This window comes from Homarus americanus, unplaced genomic scaffold (genome assembly GCF_018991925.1).
Source record: "Homarus americanus isolate GMGI-L3 unplaced genomic scaffold, GMGI_Hamer_2.0 scaffold32929, whole genome shotgun sequence".
NCBI classification, from domain to species: Eukaryota; Metazoa; Arthropoda; class Malacostraca; order Decapoda; family Nephropidae; genus Homarus; species Homarus americanus.
In genome coordinates this window covers 4,274,832-4,302,691 of record NW_024737097.1, presented here as the reverse complement: position 1 = coordinate 4,302,691, position 27,860 = coordinate 4,274,832, and the positions used below count along the sequence as shown (strand labels likewise).

General features: G+C 38.7%; 1 protein-coding gene across 1 annotated transcript in view; it reads right to left on the bottom strand.

Moving 5' to 3' along the window:
- Nucleotides 1–964: 964 nt before the first annotated feature.
- Nucleotides 965–27,860, bottom strand: part of LOC121873365 (H(+)/Cl(-) exchange transporter 4-like) — a 105,410-nt gene continuing 78,514 nt past the window's right edge. Inside the window, exons 3-19 of the mRNA XM_042376917.1 lie at nt 23,783–23,903; nt 22,211–22,313; nt 20,620–20,649; nt 15,027–15,053; nt 11,467–11,694; nt 10,972–11,117; nt 10,119–10,280; nt 9,315–9,462; nt 8,667–8,806; nt 8,280–8,462; nt 7,795–8,009; nt 6,152–6,229; nt 2,990–3,098; nt 2,320–2,438; nt 2,144–2,217; nt 1,427–1,637; nt 965–1,157 (exon numbers count right to left, since the gene is read on the bottom strand). Of these exons, the coding sequence (XP_042232851.1) occupies nt 965–1,157; nt 1,427–1,637; nt 2,144–2,217; nt 2,320–2,438; nt 2,990–3,098; nt 6,152–6,229; nt 7,795–8,009; nt 8,280–8,462; nt 8,667–8,806; nt 9,315–9,462; nt 10,119–10,280; nt 10,972–11,117; nt 11,467–11,694; nt 15,027–15,053; nt 20,620–20,649; nt 22,211–22,313; nt 23,783–23,903 (2,287 nt within the window). The remainder of the gene's footprint in view (nt 1,158–1,426; nt 1,638–2,143; nt 2,218–2,319; nt 2,439–2,989; nt 3,099–6,151; nt 6,230–7,794; nt 8,010–8,279; nt 8,463–8,666; nt 8,807–9,314; nt 9,463–10,118; nt 10,281–10,971; nt 11,118–11,466; nt 11,695–15,026; nt 15,054–20,619; nt 20,650–22,210; nt 22,314–23,782; nt 23,904–27,860) is intronic.

Sequence of the window (27,860 nt, the reverse complement as noted above, 5' to 3'; positions counted from 1 at the left end):
TTTCATTCGTGAGTAAATTTTGGTAACGCAAATTGTACTATCCTCACATAGAATGAAGAAAAAAACCATGCATGGATATCTTCAATGCCGATTGATACCTAAAGGATTATAACCAACGGAACGATAAAGAAGATCTTACCCATTGTGTGTGACGAGTGTTTGCCGCGAACCCCAGTTGAACATGCCGACCACTGTCTCCATTGGCGTTTTGGTCAGTGATGGTGATGGGTGCGATCCAGGATCTTATGAAGGCGAGAGGTGGAGTGACCCATCCACGGTGATGGCATTCCACGAACAAATAATAAACCCACTCTCACCCACAATTCCTTCTGTGCTTTTTTTAGCTTGATCTGTGGATATTAATTTAGTTGTACAAAATGCCACAATAAAAGAAACTACAGTACTACAACTCTATTAATCACAAAAGGAACAAAAGAAACTACACTATCAATCTATTTAACCTCACAAGAAATGAAAGGAATTATTATAATTTAATTTATCCTTTAAAACATAATACATCTCAATACGCAGCCATCCTCTCTCTGAACTGTCACATTGCACATCCACCTCACCATTTTCATTTCAGCTCACTCAAAGCAGTAAAAGAGGGTCTTTAACTGCCATACAACATCACACTTCTCCAATAAGCTACATACATTCTGCCTTTCATGTGGAGGAAAGGTTACTCTTGCTGTCAATAAAGGCAGCAGCTCCCTAGCTACCTCCAGCTATTTCTGACTCTTGCAACAGAGCAGGCTTCAGCACCACCACTGACCATGTCACCCGAATAACATGATAACTTAATAACCTTAAACAAGCTCAAGCAACAAACAATACATGTGTACAAGTTTACCAAAATAAGAAAAAGAGTTGTTTGTCAAGTTGTTTGTCAAGTGTTATAAAACTGGAGTGTTCTCTCAATAATGTTTTTGGTGTTATTAAGTTTTAAAATGGTTCAGATAATTTATGGACACTCAGACACTGGTGACTTACTGATGGCAATATTTAGGTCCCTTCTGGCAACAAAACCCACCAGGTACTGAGACTGCCAGCTCACCACCACGGGGAATCCATTGTGGTCCATCTCTCGAAGAAGCTGCTCCACATCATCCAGGGTCATACTGTCTTGGGTTATCACGAAGAAAGACTCATGTTTCCTGTCGATGATAACCAGGGTAAGAATCATTGGTTAGTGATTAGAAAATAGTTCTTTGACAATAATTTTCTTAAAAAAAAAAGAGTTCATAATGTACTTAAGCTCATCAGTGATAAATGAAAAATGTTCCACCACAACTGTAAGGCAACAAGTAAAGTACAGTACGGTAAACCCTCTATATAAGGGACAGGTTTGCATTCATTAGTCTGGTATTGGAAGGGTTTACTGTAAGGAGAAAAGAGGAGGAGTGCAAATTCAGTAAAGACTCACCCTGGCTTCATCACATCATGTGCAAGAGTGGTGTGACTGAACTCTTTCTTGGAGTCTAAGAATTGATAACCGTTGAGGATAATGTGGGCATCATAAATACCCTCACGACCAAATGCGTCCCCAATCCACTTGCTGGCCATCACTGCAGCCATGAGAGGCACAATGTAACGTACACCTCCTGTCAGCTCAAACATGATCACTACAAATGACACTGTGGAAGAAAACTCGTGTAAAAGACAGAATCTCCTTTACAGAAATCTTTCCTGGGTGACCAACCAATACACAGAGAAAGAGCTGAACCTGAAGAAAACTCTGCAGCAACAAGGGGAAACTCAGCTCTTACTGTAATATTTGAGATCTAATTTTTGGGTGTCTTTTGTGAATACAGGACATGACAGTACCTTATATAAAATATATATACATCTTTATTATACAAAATATAATTTATCTTGTATGTAGTAAAATAGTCAAGATGTGTTAGTACAATTGAAAAGTTTTTCTAAATTTGGAGGACAAAAATTACTAAAACAATAAAAAGCAGGTAAAATTTTACTACAACTTTTTCATTTATAACTTGATACAGTACTGTAGTTGTGACTCAATATCACCCATTCACACACACAAAAGAACTAAGCAGATATTTGAGACGAATCACTAAATTAAATTAAACACCAATATATAATACACTGCATACATAAAATACAAAGGGATATTTACCAGTCATGCGCGTGACCCCACCAAGTACAGCTGCCGCCCCAACCATGGCAAACACCACCCAGTCTTGATTGTGACTGAAAAGAAAAAGATGTTGGTTTAGGGTTTAAGTTTTAAAATGGCTCTGATAATTTATGGACACCAGTACAGTACAGTACTTCCAAGGACTTGGTACCCACTATGCTAGCTGCTCCAAGCCGACGCCCACCAGCCGCCTGATGATGGCACCCATGGCCAGGGAAGGAATGAAGAGACCGCAAGGGACCTTGATGCCTAAAGTGAACACCGTAACCACACACTGCAGAGAAAATATAAAAATAAAAATAAAAATTCACTTCAATTAATTAGAAATCTATGTTAAAATTATAAGAAAATCCATAATTAATGGTATTCACATGTTACTAGTATGAACTATTAGTAGATAAAGCATAATGAAGAGTTTCCACAGTTGCCTTAAGGAGCTTTCTATCTACATTTCTGATTTCCCACTTAACATCCTGAGTAATTTTCAAGGATTTTCAATTGTGGGTTTTCAGTTTGATTCAATGGACATTTAATGAACACAAAAGAAGGTGTTATCCATCTAACAGCTACTGAGGCATAATTTAATACTGAAACAAGAACACCCCCCCCCCCCCGCCCCACAAAAACTGTACAGTAATACAGCATACACCACAGACCCCCAACTACTGTAAGGCCCCCCCTGAATGAGTAACCAACGAAGGCAAATTCACCTAAAGGGTAGTTGTTCAGGGAAGCATATCATTCATTAACCAGGACATTCCTGTTAACACACAAGAACCTCATAATGTACTGTTTTAAATCCCAAGACTTAGCCCAACACCTCACCTTAAATACAAGAGCGAGGGCAAGAAGCCACACTGCCTGAAGGACTCCTGGACCCGCTGCAGCGATCTCAATGGCTGTGTTGGCACTTGTGAAGTTCCGCTGGTAGTCACTGTAAGTATAGTACGATGTAGAGACATAAAGCACAATTCCATGAGGAAAAAAAAAAACACTTAAAATTTTTGTTTATTTGACAGAGAACAAAAATCTCAATAATCTACAGTAAATAAAAAAAAGTAACATAATTGAGTCGTCTTTTTTTTTTTTGATGAATAATAAAAGGTAAATTTATCAGTATTGTACAATAGACAAGGTGGATTTTTTTTACCAATCTGAAGCTCATGATTAGTAGAACAAATGTTGTGTCTCCTGTCGCTGTGACTTATATCATCAGAGAGACAGAATATTAAAGCAAAATACAAATAATGTAATGAATCTCCTCTTACCTGTGGAGCAACACCTAGTTCAGAAAGTGTTGTTTTTCTTACCTCAATGCCACTTTCCTCCTCTCTATGGCACTTTCCTCCTTTCTTATACAATATAGTACTGTACTTTCCTCCTCTCTATGGCACTTTCCTCCTTTCTGATACAATATAGTACTGTACTTTCCTCCTCTCTATGGCATTTTCCTCTTTTCTGTGATACAATATAGTACTGTACTTTCCTCCCCTCTATGGCACTTTCCTCCTCTCTATGGCACTTCCCTCCCCTCTATGATACCTCCCTTAAAATAACAAAGCATCCAAGATTAACTCATCCACCTACCCTTTACCCATTTATCCCACTAATGAAAATAAAAAAATAGTCAAAAATATCCCTAACTGATACGTACAAAGAGTTCGCCAATGCCATCCCAACCCAGACGGCTCTCGATGGAACGCTCGGAAGTCAAGACCCTACTGAACCTAACCTAACCTCGGTACAGTGATGGTTTTAAGCGGAACTTTTAATTAAGCCTCAGCATAAATTGTGCAGTTTTAAGCGCAACTTTTCAGTCTTAAGACTAAATTAACTGCGCTAGTCGAACAAGCTCAATAAACCAGGATATGAGTTGTGTGGACATAACTGAAATTGTGAGTACTGTACATCAACAGGTGTCTGGTCAAAGGGTGACTTGATACTAGGGTGACTGAACAAAAGGTGACTAATCATAGGGTGACTAATTATATAGTGACTGAACAAAGGGTGACTATTTAAAAATGGTAAATGATGAAATAGTGACCTAACCTAACCCATCCCTTAGGACCCATTACCGCCCTTCAGACACGGAAGGAGTGGGAGACGCCCTTCAACCCATAAACCATTAAATTGTTACAAACTTATCCAATCTGTAGCGAAATCTCCCCCTAACTGACCTCGATCTAATGGATATACTGTAGTAGGTTTAACAGCTAATGGACTATCCACTCCTATACAGTTCAATAGTTAGGGGTCTCAATGTTTATATTGAATTTAACTTAACTACCTGTCGATGTACTTTCTCTTCTCAAAACAGGTAAATTCTGATAAAGTTGATCTAAACATGAAGCGAATGGCTAGGCATCAGCAAAAAAATAAAATAAAAATAGTTTGGTAATTCTAAAAGCATATCAAGAAATATATACAGCTCCTCCCCGATTTACGACGGGGTTAGGGACCCAAATCCAAGTCGTAAGTCGAAAATGCTTAAATAATACATAGAAAATAAAAAATGGGTGGCTCTTTTTCTTCTCGGCAACACAAAACTCTCACTTTTAAGCTTGCCAGCCATTTTAAAGTGAATTACAGATGAAAATTTTGTCTGTGTACTGACTTTGGGACTCGAAAATACGTAATTTGACCAAATTTTGGTACAACCGAGGCAGGTCGTAAGTGCTGGTGGACTAAGTCGAGTAGGTCAAGTCAGGGAGGATATATATACAGTAATACCCCGCTTTACGCGGTTTCACTTTCCGCGATTTCGCATTTACGCGGTACCTCACCAAAACCGGACTTTCACTTTATGCGGTGCATCTACTCATATACGCGGGAAGCGGCGCGGGTAGGATGCGCACAAGGTCGCCCAGTCATCAAAACATTACCGAGTTCTTCACCCGCCACCCACCACAGCCGGCCCAAGTCAGTGATAGTAAGGATATGGACTTATATGGACTTTGAGAGGTTTGACAAAGAGGCCCTGCAAGCCTATGTGGTGGATAGTGATACAATTGATACAAGTGATACAGGTGAGGGCCAATAATCTGCCCTCTGCCTCGGAACCAACCCCCCCATCCCCGTGTGCCCAGCCATCTTTTCTACTAATGTAAGTGTTAAAAAACCTAATATTATTGATATTTCTCTTAATTATTAATTGTGTGTGCATACCACCATAAAATTAAGATGTTATTTTTACTACAACGTAGGTATTGTGTCTGAAAAAGTGGAGTTTGGGGGTCAGGCCAGTCTCTGTGGAATTAATCCCATATGTTCTGTTGTTCACTTTCCGCGGTACCCTGTGGGTTCAATTGACCGCATAAATCGGGGTACTAATGCGTGTGTATATATATATATATGTATATATATATATATATATATATATATATATATATATATATATATATATATATATATATATATATATATATATATATATATATATATATATATATATATATATATATATATATATATATATGTCTCTCTTTATCTCTACTATAAGCTAAAAAAAATTGTCTGACATTTATTTCAGTGCTTTCTATAATGTTTGTAATGATATAACAGAAGAAGGAAATACAACTACAATACTTTCTTTAATAATTTCTGTTACCAACGTTTATGTTTTGGGTTCATTAGAAATTTTTGGTGGTTGGAAAACACGCGGTTATTTCTTTCCTCAGCCTCATTCCCGTCACAATACCAGACAGGGAGAGAGACACGGGACACCCAAGACACTAATGTTACACCACCTGTCTGAACCAACCCAATCACAGACACAATATAGTACACCAAAGCACGGGACAAGGAGACCGACGAATGACCAAACACTTGACTGTCTCATATCCTCAACCCACTCGGAATAATATTGAGGGTTTGTAGACATCTGATAAAAAGGTGAGACAAGCTACAAATCGACAAAGCAAAATATCTTAGAATTTGATGAATTAAAACAAAAAAGAAGCAAGCTGAAGATAAAATTAGATGATATACCTGGTCCCATAGGAGCAGTGCGATTCACGAAGGAACTTGCTTAACCTGATCTGTTCAGAGATGGTCCACCATGGAGAGCTGGAGGTACATTTTACACAACACATGCAATACAGTGCACCAAGGGCTCTCAAATCAATCATTCTGTTTACTTAATGGTGAAGCTGAGAATACAAGAGCAGTTTATAATACAGTACATTTACATAAAGAAAATAACAAAAGCATAAGACTGTAATGTAAATAATGGTGATAATCACTTACAATTCGATTAGTGTAAAGTACAAGAAGGGATATTCCAATCTTTCAGTCCATGCACTCGTGAGGTGAACGTTCTACCTGCACAGTTAAACACATGCAGTACATTCCTTATCAGTAAACTAGGCTGAAGGAAAGTCAATCCAAATATAAGTGAACGTAAGTATAATTGAATGTAAATGAGTGTAACCGATAACAAATAAAACTAAAAGAATATTTCTCATCCTAAACCATGCAGAGAAGTGATTGGCATTCCCTTCCAGAACGCCTACGTAGTTTCAGGCAAAGTAAATACCAAGTACCGAGGGTGTTGGGTTGGTTGGGACTACATGACTATAAAGAATTCCACACACTTAACCTTTAACCTTAATGCAACCAAGAATTAAGAGATATTAAATATATATATCTTAGGGTAAGTCTCATCCATGACTTAAGTTGCAAGATAAATTGTCTGATCTGATAACATATAGAAAGTGGATGGGTATATGCATATTTTGGGGGGAGGGGACCAAATCTCATTACACGATAAACTGTCATGGTAACTTGTGTGTCTAGAGGGGTGGGGGGGTGTGGGAGGGGACAACAGCACTGCACAACACACAAGGAAATAATTCATGTTTGGCAGACTGGAAACTGGTGAACAATCTGAAGAGTGTTTTCAAGGGCAACTCTACCAACCACTTCTCTCGTAGTGATTTATTAAAACACAATATAAGAATCGTAATGATGTACTGTATTGTGTGTTTCTACTATGATCGATGAGTACAGTATAGAGGACGAAGTACATTCGCTCCAAAAAGTATCTTAAAACAATTCTGTGTGGGACAATATAATGGATGAAAGATTTTGACAACCTACCGAGACAACAGGAGTCGCGGTGTCCATTTTGAAATTCATCGGACCGCTCCAAGAAGACACTTTTCGTAGCGAGTGTACAAGCAGAAAAGGTAAAGTACATGCTTAAGGCAAGGGGTTTTATTTCTAATCAATGACAGGTGAACTATAATCCCTGTTTGTTGGGGGCACAAAGGAAGGATCGATGACAATGTTTGGTGTATCTAAAGTGAAGGTGCTGAGTCGAGTTTACTAGTAGAAAACAAGCCTTTAACATGCAAACTAAAGATATTATTTCATGCTTCTCTTCTACAAAAATTAAATCATTGCCAATTCAGTAAACACCATATTTGTTACTATCTAAATATAAATACAGTCAGTGTCCGCTTAACATACACAATGCATTCTTGAAAACCTGTATGTTGACTGGATGGATGTTAACTGGATGTACATTAACTGTATGTAAGTTAAGTGGAGACTGACTGTATACAGGTAGAGATACATATAGTGTTACTGACCTGACCTTCTTGTTACTTCAGTATTGGACAGTGACTTACCACAGGCTGTCGTTGTTGGCCACCCCACACTGAGAGAAGAGGAGGTAAATGAGATTGGAGGTATTCATACGAGTATAAGGGTTGGGGTAGGCTATGAATGCGGTGATGAGCGTGACAATAAGCACCTCGAGTCGCGGATACTGGCCCACCAGAGACATCTTGCGGAACCGACACCACTTGATGTTGAATTTGATGAAGAGAGTTCCTATGATGCCCTGTAATGTAACAAGTCTCAGTCTGCAGTGGGTACAAATGTAAATACACACAGCAAGATAAAGCCTAATAATAGATAAGGAGAATCAAGTTACAAATCCCTTCACATACATTCCTCAGGTACTAACAATGCTCATCCCAAAATTTTTTTGAAGAAGTTTACTGTGTCAAATTCAAATATGGTTCTTAACTCTTACTACTTCAGTAATACTTTTGTGTGTAGATATATTTGAAGAGACCAACAGTAAAGCAATTAACACCTAAACACTTACCCCAATGACACCAAGAACAATGAATGGCACCAGTTCAATAAATATCCATGGTTTGTTGTACTCCACGTAGAACAAGACTAGATGTTCATTCCCGAAGGGGTTGATGGAGCGCAGGACAAAGGCTGCCATTAAGGCAGCAAAGAATGACCGCCACAATGTCTTGAGGGGGAAGTAGTAGGACGCCTGGAGAACATTAACAAAGAGAACACAATTACTAGATAATTCAGAAATAAATGTTCAATCTTATTATTTTTCTGATCTTAAGTTTCCTTTATTCTTGTGAAATAAGATGCTTTAATAAAATGGTGGGTGATGGCTCAAAGCGGGGCACAAATCAAACTTCACATTAATAAACATATGGGTTTATATTAAAATAAACAAACTTACCTCCTCTAAGCTGAACAACACTCCACCAATGGGGGCCCCAAAGGCAACAGACACACCAACTGCTGCTGCGGCAGAGAGGATCTCACGTTTTTTGGCCTCGTTCTTCCCATATTTTGGGAACAGGTATGAAAGAATATTTCCTGTAAAACAAGAAGTTCCTTTATTAACACATTACAATAATAGTGAAAGGAGTGGCAGAAGACAATGACTCGGAGCAATACAAATTTTAGTATACAGTATTCCTATTTGTTAACTGCACGAGAGAGAAGGGTGTCCACATGTAGAACCCTACAAATTGTGCAGTAAACTATAACTTATTTGGATTATATAAACATGTGATAGCTCAATAAGTTATATTAACAAAAATATATGCAGGTCAAATCTGTAAAGCAGCTGGTCGAGCCAATCAGCTGCTGTCCCCGCACATCTTAACATGTAACCCACAACTTGTATGTACACACTAATCACTGTGATTTATTTTGCTACAATATCACAAAACAACCACACAAAACCTTCCTCTTTACCTTAGAAATATCCTCAAGTTTATAAACACAACTATACCAGCAACAAGACAGCCATAACCTCAATGCTGTGATAATATATACAACATGTCAAAAGTAATTCCTTATCTAGGGAGGAAAAACTTACCAATACAACAGGCCACATGCACCAGGGGGCCTTCCTTCCCCAAAGAGAGACCAGCAGACACAGCAAGGATCATGCCAAGTGATTTGATGAGTAACGTCCACTTGCCCAGGTACCCACGGATGATGAACCCACTCAGAATAGTTTTAATCTAAATAAAGAAAACAAATTGCACAATATATCAGCATCAAGAGTTAGAATTAATTATTATATCGGCATCAAGAGTTAGAATTCATTCCTATATCGGCATCAAGAGTTAGAATTCATTCCTATATCGGCATCAAGAGTTAGAATTCAGTTCCTATATTGGCTTCAAGAATTAGAATTCATTCCATATAATCTGTACTGTACTGGAATCACATTCTCATTTCCACACATGAAGGTCGTCCTGACCGTATGTGTCCAGGCAAAAGATATCACACTCTCATTCATCCCTAAAGAACGTCCCCACAATCGAAGACACTGATCGACTACGGCCAGGAACCCAGATTCAGAATGGGTTGGGTCTGAAAGTCACCCATGGGCCCCTCAACCTATCACCCATAACATAAATAACCAAATCATGTTCAATAGAAATGCAACCTGAATTTGATCACACCTACATGTAAATATAGCATCAAGTACAGTAGCAGATAATTGAGTTCCTGCATCACCCATCAGCGGTGGGTGTCCATGTCTGAACATCATCCAGTGTTGTGTTCTGTGGCTGTTTCTCATGTCCTCATCCACTTCGTATTTACTGCCTCCATTATTCAATCCTTCCACGTCATTCTTCCTCTGTCTCTCTCTCTCTCCCTCACCACTCACCTCTGGAATACCTGAGCCACAGGCATATGGAGCAAACATCATGACTAGCGATGCGGCCAGGGAGGCGAAAAGCAGCGACCACAGAACGTAGAAGAGGTAGGAAATTATGTAAGCTCCCGCACCATCTGGAACATGGTTGAACACCTCGGGCCACGAGTACCACTGGAGGAAGAGAGAAAAATACCTTATAGGATTTTTAAGTCGATAACACTTTTTCTCCCAGAAGAATACATCATAATTAGGTTTTTAAGCATTCTAAATAACTTTAATTATTTCAAATGTCATTAATTAATACTAATTACTCGAATCTGTAAATAGTGAACCCAGATCCTTAAGCGGCATGCATGAAATTTGAAGAAAATCTAATTCACGGAATATTCATGAAGTACCGTACTGTAAAGAGACAGTAAACATGTGAGCATATAATTCTGGAACACACTTGATGAAATAACTTATGAAGTACACTACTCTGTATAGAACCTAAGTGATGAAGAGAAGGAAGTAAACGAGGGTAAGTGATGAAGAGAAGGAAGTAAATGAGGCTAAGTGATGAAGAGAAGGAAGTAAATGAGGCTAAGTGATGAAGAGAAGGAAGTAAATGAGGCTAAGTGATGAAGAGAAGGAAGTAAACGAGGGTAAGTGATGAAGAGAAGGAAGTAAATGAGGCTAAGTGATGAAGAGAAGGAAGTAAATGAGGCAAAGTGATGAAGAGAAGAAAGTAAATGAGGCTAAGTGATGAAGAGAAGGAAGTAAATGAGGCTAAGTGATGAAGAGAAGGAAGTAAAGCGGTACAGTATAGTGTATCTAATTTCTGCTGTAATAAAGGGCATCACAATAAGGCACGAGGACTTACGTTGGAACAGTTATCGCCATCGTAGAAAGTTTCGTTTGAGGACCAACAACACTGCTCCTGATTAAACCAGAATGCCTCCGGACAGATCCCAAATCTTAGGTCGGACATCCAACTGGTTCCTATGTCAATCATACCGGCGGCAGCACCTGAACAGAAACAAATAATTATATATAAACTGTACTGTACACACGCTCCAAAATGTATCTTTACGACCTTGTGTGGGACAATCTGACACAGTGGATGAAGGTTTGACAACGCTACCGAGAGAGCGGGAGTCACGTTGTTCATTTAGACATTCATCGAACCTCTCCTTAAATATATATTTTGGGGTGTTCTGTGATTAGTTCAATCTTAAAATAGTTCTAAAATGAAATACTGTATTGGTGAATTTTGTGGTTTTTGCACAATTTATAATATTTCCAAATATTTATTTGTAGAGGAGCATCAAAACATGTAGAGCTCAGCGTAACTCAATAACCCAAGACCTCGACTCGCCTGCAATAACGCCCACCATGAACACACACAGCCACCCGGACCACGCATCGTGGCCGCTCTTGACCCAGTCCCAGTAGCTGTCCTCTTTCTTTTTAATGATGTAACGGTGGCGCATTCGATCTCTGGCGACGTCGCGCTGCCAGTCGATGGTGTGGAAGTCATCGTACTGGCCGATACCCGTGAACTCCTGCTCATCTGAGTCCAAATGGAATGTGCTGTTGTTGGCAGCTGTTGGCAGAGAGGAAGGACCGTTAAACAAAATAAACACATACAATAACATCTTACTACATCAACAGATAAAACATTTTATATGCTGACTGCTACAAATGAGCAATGATAAACACAAATGAATTTGGTGCATTATATTTACATTGCAAGAGAAATCAAATCCTAAAATAACAATGAGTAAGAATACTGTACTTCATAATTATCCACAAGGAAAATACAATTATAAATCTAAAAAACTCATCATAATAAATTTAGTTCACTTCAACAGCCAATTGTCATACCATCAAATGTTACTTTAAATCTATGCGTTCTCCTCCACTGTACATATAGCGAGAACAAAACAAGTGTACTGTAATGTCTCATCTGACTTTATAAACTTTTAATGATAATGTACGACAGACACATGGATGACTGAAGCATGAAATTCCGTTTTATAGCCAAAAAGAGTAGACATAATACCTCCATAAAACATCTTGGTTCAAGCCTCCCTTTGGCACTCAAACAGCAGCTTACATCACCCAACAAATACACACAATGCTGTAATTAATTCCCGGCCCAGTAAAACACTGTCACAGCAGAGCTACAGCTTCCTAGTCTAATGATTCACTGAGAACTAATGAGGTTTTAGGTTCACCAGCTTAAAGCCTTTGAGACAGATTCACCCATTGTCCTCAACCACTTAGGTATAACTATCTTTGGCATAGTTTATCTTCCTCAGTTCCTGCTGCCTTAGAACACCATCTTGGGAAGGGGTAAGCAAGCCATCTCTCCATTCCAGGAACCTAACCCATTCGTTAAGTGAGGGATACCTATGCAGTGAAAGGAGGCAGCATGGCCGGCACTGAACTCAACCATATTCACTTCCCAGAGACTGAATCACCGACCCACAGAACAGGAGGCGAGCGCAGTACAGTATCCAGTTGACTGTTGCACTCCTTAACTTATACAGTGAAGGTGAACAAATAATGTCCCTAGATAGTGTAGGTATATTGTACAAACAATACAAAACAGTAAGGCAAGTCACCTATAGATAGCCAACAAAGCCTTCACATGTTTATTTCAAGTAGGATATTGCCCGTAGAAAATAGATAACAAATCCCGGCAACTGAACCACGCTCATCTCATAAGGCCACCGACACAACATACACCCCTGCATTATTCTGACCACTCTGTTGCTAGACCTATAAACTTCTTCCATCCCTAAGTGAGCGAGTTGGAACAATTGCACGAAGACTTGTTCAACCAAATGACCCTAATGAAATTCTACCTCACAGTGTCAACAAGCAATTCTACACGTAACCTAAGCCAGATTCTTTTCAAATATGCAAACTGTAGCTGCTCAATGTGGTGATTTACCCATGATTTGCCTGAATTTACATGATTTACCCCAATTTTCACATGATTTCCCCTGATTTACACATTATTGTCCTAAATTTATACATGATTTTCCCTAATATGTTCAACACAGTATAAACCAAAACATGCAACATCATCATAATTCTGGTGAAGAAACTGTTGAAGAATTTTTAAGTACAGTAGATGATAATAATAATGAAGACAACATATTTTAAAACATCAACAAAACATTTGGTAATAAAGGGAAACATTTTAATCACAGGCATTAAAAGGTTAACATTCTTTTAAAATTCCCAGGTGAAATATATTAAACAGTATGCACGTGAGGAAGGGAGGACTGAAAAATACCGACTGGAGTGCAGCGTTGGAAAGTGTGAGCGAGACAACCAGCCGAATCCCACTTTTGTCACAATGAGAGAGACACCGGGTATATAGGCATGCTAGAGTGATAGATATGAACGGAGGTAGAGGATCATTCACTCGCTGGTGGTAGCCCCACGGAGTATCGGTAATGACACCCCCCACGCAACTGTAATCATTAGTAGTTTATCAGTTTATGTATGCTAGCTGTAGGGTGGCAGAAAGTGTGTAATGAAAAAGACACACATCCGCAAACACTTAGAGCAGTTGGATCGTACAGGCCAATTAATCACCCAACCATGTCACTCGGCTATCTGTAACCACACCCAGCAACGAGACAGACCGACCCATCATGGAAGATCGTTTTCGTTATAAATTAAAACCTGCTGTCAGTGATATGGCCTCGTGTGGACATATGGCCCCGTGTGGACTATTGCGTTTCTCACATTAAGTTACACCCTTTCTTTATTCTTCTTTTGTACATTTATCTGCTTATTTTAGCTCTTGAACTTCTTTAATTTTGTAAATTTTGTATTTTAAATTTGTTTTCTCCATCATTCATATATGGTAGCCCTTTGTTTTTTGTTCCAACTTTGCATTCACTGATACAATTATAATATGATTTAAAATAATGTGTAATATTACATTTCATCATTATGAATTTACACATGTAACTGGAGAGCTTTATCCCTTTAAGATCTGCTCTGAGGATGGAATCAGTGATGTTCCCAGACATAAGCTAATTAAATTAAACAACTCAACACTAACGTTAACCTAAACATTTGGTCCTAAAATCTCAACCCTGACACAACTATATACTGTAAGGTCCTTTCATTACTTAACAGCTTATATTAATAGTTTCAATACGTAAAAGTTGTACAATACGGTATTCAATTTTTTTCTGGAGTCATCTGAACACCAAATACCTCACTCCCAATAGCCTCCATATATTCTGAGGCTCCCTTATTGTGCAGTCAGAGACACCATCATCCTAATATTGGGAGTGTGTGACTGTATGTCTCGCCTCACACATTAGATCACGGCTACCCACAAATCCCACTTGGCATCTCATGTACTTCCGGCAACTTAACTACAGTATACAGTCTATGTACAGTTTATAAAATCTACAGTATAAGTAAGGTACAGAGTAACTATATAAGTTTATAAGTATACCAGAAAGCTTACAAATTTTCCTAGATGTATTTCTCTTGCTTGACTCATAACCTTGTTAGTGTAAGTTCAGGCTAATGTAAGAATACAGTATAAATTTCAATAACATGAGAGGTTTTACTTCAAAGACTGGTGTTAGGAAAAGAGAAAAATTTATAAGAGCCATTCATGAATAAATCCAAGAGAGAAAACAAAAGTTAATTAAAAAAAAAAAAAAATCACCAAACAGGTTAAAGCCATTGACACAGCACGACACCCCTGGCAGTCATAGTGCAGTAGGAGATACAGTACCAGCAGCCACATACTACACCCACCTCTACGTTCCAAGGCAAAGCAAACCAGCAAACGACAAACTATCGCCAAAATAAACAAAACAAAATAGGATCAGGCCAGACAGGGATAAACAAAACAAAAAAAACAAGTGGAGCCAAATTCTACCAACTTACCAGAGCCACCGGCAAAAGACACGTAACCTAGGCGTTCGCAGGTAAGGGATGGAGGACCAGGGGAACCACGGCACGTCAAGGTGGAGGAGGGTGAGGGAGGTGTTGGGATGTGGGATGGTGGACAGGATGGATGGAGGTGGATGGAACAGAGGATTGGGATGTGGGATGGTGGACAGGATGGATGGAGGTGGATGGAACAGAGGATTGGGATGTAGGATAGTTAGAGGTGGATGGAACAGAGGATTAGAATGCAAGACAGTTATTAGGATGGTTGCAAGTGGACGGGAGGGAGGATTAGGAGATAGGATGATTGTTAGGCGTGAGAGAAGTAACAGTCGAGGAAGCGCAGATGAAACGGAACAACAAGAGAATCAAGAGAAGGAGAGAAGCAAGGAATATACAAAAGAAAGATAAGAGACAATAAAGAGAATATATAAACACAAGTAATAATAGATTTGTAAAAGAGAGAACAATTACGACGAGGAGGAAAACATGAAGTAATTTGCGAGAGAGATTTACCGGAGAGATTGTTTACACAGCATAACACAAGGAGTCAGGGATGATGAATACACGAGAGTAATAAAATAAACGAGTGGGAAAGATCCAATGGATGACGTAGACGGTTAATATAATATAGAGAGAGAGGAAACAGATACAGTACAAGTACGTTCAAGATGGCAGGAGACAAGTGTTGATACAAAACCCAAATGTCGAGATTAAAGAACCAAAACAAAAGTGGATGGGGGTAGATAGGGGTGGTGGGTGGGTGAAGGAAGAGGTGGTGGAGGAGGAGGAGGAGGGGGTGTATGGAAACAAGGGGTGGAAACGGTCGATTGGGGGGACAGCATTTCACGGAGTTAGAGGAGTTGTGGCAATTCCACGAAGGATGATCCGGAAAAGAAAGAAAAGCAAAATAAATATTAATAAATATATAACCATGATGCACAGGAGAAAGCACACTCTTATACAGCGAGACAGCCTGCAGACACCATACAGTACTCCCATTGCTTTACAGTCAGGATTTCTTTCTTTTTATCTAACACTTAATCTGCATAACCAGCGGCCATCTTATCTATAATTTAGACACAACATACCTAATAAATAAAACAAAATAACAAATGAATATTCAACATTCTTAGAATCATAATCATAATATTAAAGCATATTTTGCATGTCTCAAAGTTAACTCAATGGAGCTTTTTTTTATTCTACTAAATTGCATGCGGTAACTTTATTCACGTCACACTAATCATCACTACAAACAGAAAATAAATTAATGTACAATAGCACATGCAATATATCGGGGGCTGGTAAGGCCATGCCAGCAGCAATTACATTAAGTCACTTGTATTCTCGACACTGTAAAGAAAGAGAGAAAGATAACATACTGATACCTCATGAACGTTAGAACCTCCACTTATTTCAACCGATGATTAAACACCCTAAACCTAACCTAATCTAACCTAACATAACACAACCTAACCCTATCCAACCTGTCTACTCATCGCGTGAAATAATCTTGGGTGTTCCTAATCTTTTCAAGATCGAATAAAACAAATGATTACCACGGGACAAAATTCTCTGGTATATCTGATGGTCCGTCTCTTATCTCATCTGTGTCTATTAGTCGAAGGTATTGGATTATTATATACAATGAACGCTTGTACTGAATCTCCTCGTGAATTACCTAGAATCGTCATGTCAACCTTAATCAGAACGAATCATAGCATTACCGTGAATTAGCAAGATCACGTCAACCTGAATTACCATGAATCGTAAAATCACACGAGCCATCGACATCAAAAAATAAAATGTCGAGGAGTCAATATCTTCCATCTTAACCCCGAGTCCATGTACGACCCAGGGGAAATAATTCAGTGTAGTACCATAAGCACCATCACTCACACGGCTAAACTCCTAACTGACTGATTGATTGTGGTAATAACATCCCTGGCGACGCAACAGCTTAGGTCATATCCCACCGAAGTAAACTCTTTAATAAGTAAATAGTTTCAGCGATCCATCTAACTCCTATTACTACTGTCTGCCTAACCAGCCCTCACCATCCCATAACTACTGTCCACCATCTTGGGTTCTAAATACAATCTGCCATTTTTTGCTTCAGTTCCAGTTGGTATATCATGAACCAGAGGAAAGACAGTGAACTAAGTAGTATCATTATTAACACCATCAGAGAAAGGGACGTCAAGATCAACCCTCCATTTCTGGCCATTACCCTTATGGACAACAGCCAGAATATATGATATGATTCTATACTCACAATTAAAACAAATCAGGCCACCAAGGTGATATAGTAATGAATTGGGCCTGAAAGCTTCACATGTCCAGCCCCCTAATCTCCTTTATTACAGCCAACTATCCTGCAAAGATGATAAACAATCTATTCTTTCACAGGAAACCTTCTCAACAGAGTCACTTTACCATGGTCGGCCCCACACAATCTGTCCAAGAGATAGACAACAGCATCAACATTACTGGTATTGCTATCAACCTCACATGATGCGTCTCATCCTGGAAGCTGTGACCAAGACTCCCTCTATTCACAGCTTGGAAGGAATGTTGTGACGAGCATCCACATCAAGGTAGTGTAAGGATACGTGCCTCCAGTAAAAACCATAAACCTACACACCATATATGATAACCTGGTACTGTATATGTTGTTTTAAAGCTGCCATGAGTATGCAAGAATGGAATGATTATAAAAACAAGCTAGTCTCTTCACTCCAGATACCATGTAAAGTTAATCATACTATGTAACAGATGTCATTCATACTGCTCACACACTTTTCACGACCACTATCACCACTAGTTCATTCTTAAAGCACCTCTTCATATACAAAACACTCAACTTCAAACTCTTATCGACAAAATACAACCAGACAAACAGGCATATTGCATATACTCTGTACATATTACATTAATAAACACAAAAATGCACGCAAAACAAAAATAAATTCAGAAGCAAACATATACAGTACACACTCAAGCTAATTTAAACAAAGAAATACAGCAACAAAAATTATATACACACACTTTATGTAATAATATGGATGCCTTCACACAAAACAACAGGCAGACATGCAGAGATAATGCTAAAACTGTATTATCAACAAACAAACATGCACTCATTTTCTCCCTCCAGATACACATACAACTACTCCACATACACACCTCCCCCTTCCCACACACACACACACACACACACACACACACACACTGAGCCCTTTGCACTATGTATACTTCTCATGACATGCACCTTATCTCACTCTGACAGACACATATATTGTACTGTACTTCACTTGATCACATTCTGTAATCCTCTCTTTGCAGCTACACAGACTGTAATGTATCCTAGCAAATACCTTCTTCCTTGAGCTACCCATCAAACATCACAGTAACTCCTCACACATCTGCCCATCTCTCCTCTCATTTTACATCCATAACCTTCTTGAACACTTCCTTCATCACAAAGAGCCTACACTGGGTCACTGTTCATGGCCTAGTTGTCTAAGCCTCCAGTCCACCAGAACTAGTTATGTGCTTCTAAAACATTTGCACGAAGATATAAAATATGTGTGCAGGTAGAGACATGTGAAACAGGTGAGAGTACAATGAAAAGAAAGTTCTTGGTAGAGGCCAAACACACATATCCCATGGGGTGTGTTTGACTAATTTAATTAATATTTTGCTGATTAGCCGGCTAAGTCAATCAACTAATTAAATTTCAAAATAGACATTAAATTAATAGAAATTTTCCCAAACTAATTGATAACCAGTCAATTTTAAATTAAATTTCCTTAAAAAAAAAATTTGTCATTCTGACAAAACATGAATGCAGTGTACAGTACCGTACTGTAATTTCATTATAACTATAGTTGGTGGTTTCTTGGATATTATGCAGAGTAATTGTGACTCATGGGGTCATTAAATATATTGACGGTCTTGTTGACCTCACATGGTGGTCGGGATCAACCTGCTGCCACTATCATACAACAAAGAGCATCAAGTCATAAATGTCACTTTATGCCCAGTGGAACGTTCCTTCAGTTGGTTGCAACACATGAACACCTACCAGGTAAAATTTTCATCACCCCTTCAAAAGAATGTGGGTCCGTAGGAAGTAACTCAATACAATACACGTTGTTTATCGTGGTCTCTCAGTCACACTGGGAATGTGTCAAATTAAAACACAAACAATAAACACAAGAAGGTACATACAGTAAAGTATATATCTCTATGTACAAGAAGTTATTCAGAGATCCCTTACCGGTGACTCGCCCAAGAGATTCAAGTTCACTACCCCTAAGACGCTGGTTGTACGGAAATGATGAGACAATGCACATTTTGTTCTTTCCACCTCATCTGACCGATCGTACAGTACTTTATTTGACTGACTGAACTTCCTCTGACTGATCGCAAACCAGGTTCACAGGACAATTAACCAACCCATTTAATAAAACCTGAGTCTGAAAACATCCAAGGGAGGCCACTCAACCCTTTCTTTTACCACTTGGTGCCAGTTGAGTACACGACCCGTGAACCAGAAAGGAAAGAATGGAATGGACAATCAGTTTTTTCTCCCTGTCACTACTCAAATTAAGATTACAGTAGTTAGGTGCATGAAGTACAGTAGTTTTATTAGTCGTCGTATAATAACAAAACACGACATCTTCAAACAATACTGTATTTATGGTAGCTGCTGTACAAGAGATAGCGAGAGGGTCGGGCAGTTTTGTACTGACTGACACCACAGTGAAAATAAATACACATGGATGCAGGACATCGTGTGTCTGCCTAATACAAGACAAAGACATCAATAAAATATACTGGGATACTTTTTAAAATGTTTGTGTCAAGTATTGTTCATGCAGGTCATGTGAAGCATCTACACTATACTTACATACGTGTCAGTGTACAGGTGAAAGTTTTTAATAATTTTTTGTACTATGGAAAAAGTGCCAAAGATTGTACAGGTGCACAGAAGACTTAAATCACTGATTACACTGAACTTTCTTATAAATACTGTTTGGTATATTGTATAATGATATGGATAAAAAAGGACATATTGTTTATATACTTTGTTCTTATATAAATATTTTATAGATCTCAGAAGATTTGGAACCCCAGCTTATTGCAGCTGTTGATCAAACATCCCAATGTTAACCTAACCTAACCTCACTATTTAGTATTAGTGTTCAATCATCAGATGCAATAAGCCGGGGTTCCTAATCTTCATAATATCCAAATTTTCATTCTAGTTCAAAAAATTTTTCAATAATTTAATAATTATGTAAATTCCTAACCAAGTGGAGGTTTAGCGTGGCGGGGCCTCAGAGAGTAACCAATCAATCAAGACACATGAAGGAGGATACACAATCTGTCATCTATTAATATAGTATAATACACTAGTACAGTACAGCAGTTTCAAGAATGGCCATGGACACCACATCTACCATCAACTTGCATCAACAATCTTGAATATAAAACATTCTGTACTGTCCACTTGCATCCCCTCAACAACTTACCCAATTTATCTTTAGTACAACTTGCAAAGAAATCCCCAGCCACTTACCATCACCACTACCGTTAAAGGCCACCGTCACTTTGGAGAAAGAAAAACAACTCTTCTCAGATACTTATAGAAACAATATTTGTACTGAAAGTGTAGAAAATTACCAGACGAGTTCAAACTTAGATTATTAGAGACAACTTAGCAGCAAAGGCTTAGACTATTCAGGTAACACTGAGAAGATTAAATTTCAAACTGTCTTGTATAAGTAAAATTGCAAGGGCTAATAGTCTCCCTTATACAGCATAGCACAAAGAAATTTCCTAATACTGTACATACACTTTCCAAAACTGACATACCATTTGGCACCACGATGCAATGTGCCCCAAGTAGTACCTTCATTTATCACTAACAAACCTTTCCCCCTTTATCAGTTACATCTATCTGTCATCACCTATGCATTCTATTATGCTCTTCCCTGTCCACAACACAGCCTCAAGACCTGCTATTACCCACAACCCAGCCTTAGCCAGCAGTAGCTATATGTGTCATCCATAAATCACTCAACACTGCGGTTTCTTAAATGACAATCCACCACTATCAAGGTCTCATATTTCTGTCCTTCTCTTGCTCCAGCCTTTGACTCCTGCCTCAATTATAGCATCTTTCATAAACTTTGCTTTACCAGTATGAGGAGCTGCTTACATAAAAATTTAAAAATGCTCTAAAAAGGACAGTGTCACAGCCTGGAAACACACACGGCCCACAAAATATAGCAGATCTGTCAGTGGGTGTTCTGGCAGGGTAGTCTTACAGGTCACTTCCTAGATGACCAGCCAGTCATAATACATCACAGGTAAACAACAGGTGGCCAAGTCAGAGAAGGCATCTTATGGAGGGTGAAGAACAGCAATATACAGTTGCACAAGAATTATCAAGTTAAAAGGAACAAAACCAAAATGTAAATGGCAATATTCTATTCATTAACCTTTTTCATTATATTGCTAAATACAACACAAACAACTAGGGACAGTCACTTGGAAATCCAAATTCTTTGTTTTATCTCCACATTATTATAATCACTATCAATCCAACTAATATGTAAGACTAGTGGAGAAAAGTTATTAAGTTAAAATTAAAGATTTATAATGAGATATAACAATTCCTGATGAAGAAAATTAACACCATAAACCAAAATGTACTTAGGAGTAATGTTGAAACTCCCATCATATTAAGGACACTGAAAATATTAATCAGGCATATTACCACTATACTGTATGTGCTTAATTAAGATAGAAACACACACTTGTAATGAGAAGGCAACTACTGATTAAGCAAACTCCTTGTACATGAATCCTTACACACTCACTACTGTAATAAAATAAACAAGCAGTCATGAGTATTATTAAATGCCAAGAATCAGGAATCAGTAGATGTAGAGTCACCACTGCATCACAGTACAGAAAACAGTGACTCTACTAACAGATGGCAATGACCCAGACAGAGGATAGTTTGGCTAGTGTATGATGACCTGTGTACAGAAGTGGTCTCTATGCCTAACATCTCTTGTCAATCCACCACAGCAACAAAGTGGTTATTGTATATTTTCTTACAATTTCAGACACTACAAATGCAGGAGGTGTGAAAAACTTACTCTGGTGTCCTGGCTGTGTTGGATCCATGCTGCTCTCACCCGCTGAACTGACAATGGAGTTGTCTTTCCCACTGTTTTTTTGCTGAACCCCGTTCGCTGATGCCTGTTTGGTAATAATACAAGTTCAGTGCGCACCAGTCATTGAAATCCAAGTTTAATATCTACAGTTCATCCACAACAATTGAATAATAATATTTCTGGTGATGAAACACTGGTGATGCCATGTATCAGATACAGTACATCCTCTGATAATAATAATCTTTCCCCTTGAACAATGTTTCCTCTCTGATTATTCTACATGATGGCCAAACACTGAAAAATAAAAGAATGAAGCATGAAAATCCCATTCCATCACGTTGAGAAAAAAAGTAAGTAACCCGTGAAATCCAAACTACAGTATACTAAAATTCACTGAGGGATCTGCACTGTTCCTTAGCAGTAGCATATCCAGTGCAAGAACACCTCCCACCTTAAAGTCCTGGGCCTGATATGAGGGAGAGGAATCAAAATCCTTCGTATCCAGTTTTACCCACATCAAGGGATCCTATAGAACCTGGCTTAGGTGGTTATCCCACCATGGATTAAAGCTGCACTTTCCCACCACTCTGATGAGACCCCTTCAGGGAGGGAGCCCAAACTATGACTGAGGCCACTGTCAATATCTCTCCTCTTGGTGGTATGTTTGCTGCAGTCTTCTAGAGGCATCCAGATGGTGTAGGAGGTGAGTGAGGACTACCATTCCTAATACAGGAAACTGAGACTAGGGGCAGGTGTCCCCTTGTGGGAATCCCCACAGTGGTTTCTCTTTGTATTTGTGTAACCAGGGGCAGGATGGGGGGGGGGGGGGGCTCTTAACAGGTGGTGTAGTTACAAGGTGCAAAGGAAGGAAATGTTTACTTTCTCAAAAAAATGCAAATACTCTACTGTACTGTACTTGTGTTGAAGCCACATCAGTCAGCCACTTTGACCACCAAAACCATTCACCATTATTTCTAAAGCATTTATATGGGGATTCCTTGTTCTTTGTGTAAACTATAATACTGTATCCTGTCAACATAAAATTTATTTGCCTAACTACAGTAGTTTTACAGCTTCTGACAGAATTTACTGAAAAAGTACACAAGATGATCACCCACTGAAAATGAACATACATACTGAACTACAAGTAATACAGTCTTAATCCTCCAACAGTTTTATACCAGAATGACAGCCATTTACTGAGTTCATAATATTGCAGAGGATATTGTAGCTGCATTAGTTATCTATCTTTAAAAGAATAAATCAACGTTAAAAACTCATACTGCATACGACCTCAGTTCAAGGCACCATAGCCAGGCACTGTACACCACTGCAGTTACTATCAAAGGTAAAGCACCACTTACTGGTAGAATATGTCTGTACTAAACATTACAGATGAAAACCACCTTCAATACACTACCATAAATTCCCTAAAATATTCTTCATTTGTGATGGTTTACTGTATGATCCTGATCCTGCTATACTTGACCATTGTTAGAACTATAAAGACTCCAGATGACAATACAGCTTCAGGAGAGACACTGTATGACTCACTGTTGACTGAGACGGCTGGTTCAGGGCCTGATAGTTTGGGTGTCGCATCAGCGGGTTGTTCATAATATCATGTCGCTTCAGAGGCCTAGACTCCATTCCAGTGGCACCACAGAGTAACAACCTGCCAAGAAATATAAAAGTTACTCAGATATCACAGTGGGACAAGATTATTCATGGTTGGTAATGAAATAACATCAGTTCTGAAGTACACTGGTCCACAGTATCATGAAGAATTTACACAACATTATTACCAAATACACTTGTAAAATCAATCAGTTCAGTATTGTACAGTCAGTGATATTTTAACATTTTTAATCCCTCATTTTCCCGCAGCTTCCAAGCCCTGCCGTCTTGAGTGGGAATTTAGTATTTCAGGGTAAAAAAAAAGGCCATATTTATGAAACATAACATTTCTCCAAAAAATTAATATCGCCACTAATCACATCAAAAAAGTATAAACAAAAAAGTTGTTTATGCTAAAATCGTCCACCAGTGTTATCTGTTCTGGATTACTACCAAGCCTTTTAACCTAGAAAAACATACAAAATGCAGAAGGAATGTATTTTGTGTTCTTCACTTTTGCGATTTTTTACCTTTTCCGTGTGCAGAGGAGCTTTCTGGCCCTCTGTCTGCTTGCCATGTTTAAACCTTTTTTGGAACAGCCAATAGTTCCTTTCAGAGATGATTGTTGCCTTCCCAAAGATTTGTTTTATTTACAGAAGGTGGTGATTAAATAGCAACTCTAGTTTACTTATCATCCAACACGATTCTCTCAAACAACGTGAACAAGTTAACTAGACAATCAGAACATCTTTCATCAGGTAGCTGCTAAGGCCGGTGTCATGCGACAAATCTTCCGGGCTCAGCAATTACTGATGTTTGTTATCGACATCTAAGATGTATGATTGATTTGTGAGAGCTGAAAATATTAATAAATACGGTAACGGAAGGTTTTGAATGAATTTCCCATTATATTGGGCAAACTGACTACAGTATAAGGATGATATGAAACATACTCACTACCAAAGACAATGAAAGCACAAAGTGGGCAGTGCTTAGAAGTCGATGGAAATTGTGGGGTAAGAACACAAAAAATGAACCAATCAAACCCAAGGAATCCTGACCTAACCTAACATTACAAAATCTTACCCTACTTAACCGATGGTGGAGGCTGATCATGTGTGCACCGCGTGAAGAAGTCAACAATAAACACTTAAGCGAACTGGAGAACCACCAAAGTTGTATGAATTTTACTAACTTTATAATCAAATTTAATACCCAAAACTAAGCATTTAACCAGGAAGGTTTGTCGCACGACACCGGACCACTCTTGTCACGTATTACCCTGGCGACTACAGTATACACAGACTAGGGTGCTGGTATGAATCCAGGAACAAAAGTCACAAGAAGAAAGTTAGATAAAAAGGCACGGAAAAAACCTAACCTAACCAACGTGCAATGCCATCATATATATATTGTGTGGTCAATGTGTACAAGTCAAGTGACTTTTTTTCCTGTGGACTTTATTTCCGTCCACCGCTGATACATAAGTGACTAGAACTCTATATATGGACAGTCCAGGTATACAAGTCACATTATTATTAAAGTACAAAGCCATTATACATTACACATCCACTACATACCAACATACAATATTTTCTCACTTAAAAATACGAATTATATGATAAAAACTCTAAAACACACAATTGGTCTTCCCAGGAACACGAAAACAATTTTCCTAATTTTCTTCCCAGCACTTATTTCACCAACACCATCCTTAACGATCCCTCTGACCAACTTACACGTGATGGTAACTAATCCTTGTTAAAATACGTAATATAAAGGCAAAATATAACCCCTTATTATCAGTCCATAAAGTCAAAGTCATCCTATTGTAACTCTGGTGTTGAGATGTGTCATTCTTCCCCTCCTAGACCTTCTACGACCTATTAAAATCCCCTGAATGACTCTATTAGACGTAGCATGCAACTCCCCATTACCATTTTCGTGAAAGGCAGGCGTTAGAGGTGTAATTGTGAGATAATATTTCAATATGCCACTTCCTCTCAGGTGTTTTTGACTACTGCTCTCCTGCCGGAAGTCGCTATCCGTCTGCTTATTCCTTCCTTATGCTACCGGAGTAATTTCTACTCTACTATATAACCAGGACCAATTCCATATATTATATCATAAGCTTCGTGTGATAAAAATATCTCTGGGAGTAATAAACTCCGGTAATGTAGCCTTATACATTCTATGTGAAAGAGTTTAGTGATTGTCAGCACGAAAAAAGATATTGCTGGAACATAACAAAGTACAGAAAACGCAGGTAAATATGTCAGGTAGATATAGAAAACGGCGGCGCCGAGTCATCCACAGATGATCATGTGACAGGCAATCATCGGCCCTCTTCCATCACACGCACACACACACATGATCACATATTTACCTTCTTCGCTTCTAAGTTTTAATTTCCATCTTATTTAATGATCTTTGAAATCTGGTTCTTTAATTCTTCTCTTGTAATTTTTACATCAAAATTGGGTGAAGAGAATACAAGTCAAAATTTTCCTAATATCAGCAGCAAATCTACTTTCAATTGAAGAAATTATCGAGTCCAAATATGATACATCGACTGATCTATACTGGGGTCCTCTCACTGGACTATCATTGATTAATGGAATGTTAGCTGAAGAACCCTTAATTGATCATATTTTATCTGGCCCGAAGACAAACAAGAGTTATGATCTAATACCCTTACTATGTATCAGATCATTGTATTTAAATTTATATATTTTCACCTGACACATGAGATAGCTATGCATATTAAACTTACACAGACGTAAATACCAAAACCTTCAGCCACAGTTACGCGTATTCACAATATTACACTATTAAGTACCAATTGGGCCTTCCTAACCATCACATAGGAACCATGAATGATCCCTTAATACAATCTACTGTATATACAGACTTAAGATTATAGGCACGGACAAAACATCATAAGTATACAAATTATCCCTTCGAAGAGTTTACTATTTTCTGTGACGGTGCACCATAGAAAACTAGAATATTACTTTAAAGATTGAACCCTGGTCTACTGGCTCCTAAGGCAAGCATGCTGACCATTACACCACAGGTTGCCACCACCTCCCAATACTACTACTACCATCACCACTCTTTAACTGAGCGTGACCACCCCCCCCCACTTTAAATCGATATCAGGTCATCCTCTGCGTCTCCGGTCACCTTTTGCGTCTCCGGTCACTTCTCATGAGGTCATATCAGTCTTTAAGTACGCTTCAGTACACTTAAATGGAATCTCCCTCTGCCTGATTCACCTTAATGCAAAATGCGATAAAATGTCATAGATGAAAATCGTCTTGTTTTTTGTCTGAACTTAATATATTTTGGGGCTATTTGAGGCCAGGTGTGACCAGCTGTGAAGGTCGGTTACAAACACACACACACACACACACACACACACACAATATATACTCGACAACATCCTAGAGTTCATCCAAGTAATAACAAGTCGTGTCTGTATTTGCAAGAGCCACAAGCTGTTCCGGTGACTGCGTGACTGTTGCCACTTGAGAAGTTGATATTTGTGTACCGTTGACCTTACTAGGATGAGAGAAGGGAGATCAAGTCACCTGTTCATAGTACATAACATAACCATACAAGGACTCACCTAACTTAACCCATCAAACGCCATGGTAGTAGAAGATAAACATTCCGTTTGAAAGACTAGATTCTTACCCAGTAACGTGATATCTCTCTTACCATGACGATATCAACCATCTTCAGTTTTCTTTCGTTAACCATGTTGGAAAGATGATAAAAGAAGACAAAGACAAAGAATGAGAGAAGACAAAGGGAAGCAAGACCTCACCATCAGTGGACAGTAAAGAGTGGTTGACACATGAGATGGGGGTAGACCTGAACCTGCCACGGGGAAGAGAGTGGTAAGGAGGCAGGGAATGATCGAGTCACGTATGCCGGTGCCGTCTTAGCTGTCAAAATAAAAGCCTTTGTTTAAATATGGTTAAACTCAAGCCTTTATACTATACAGCGC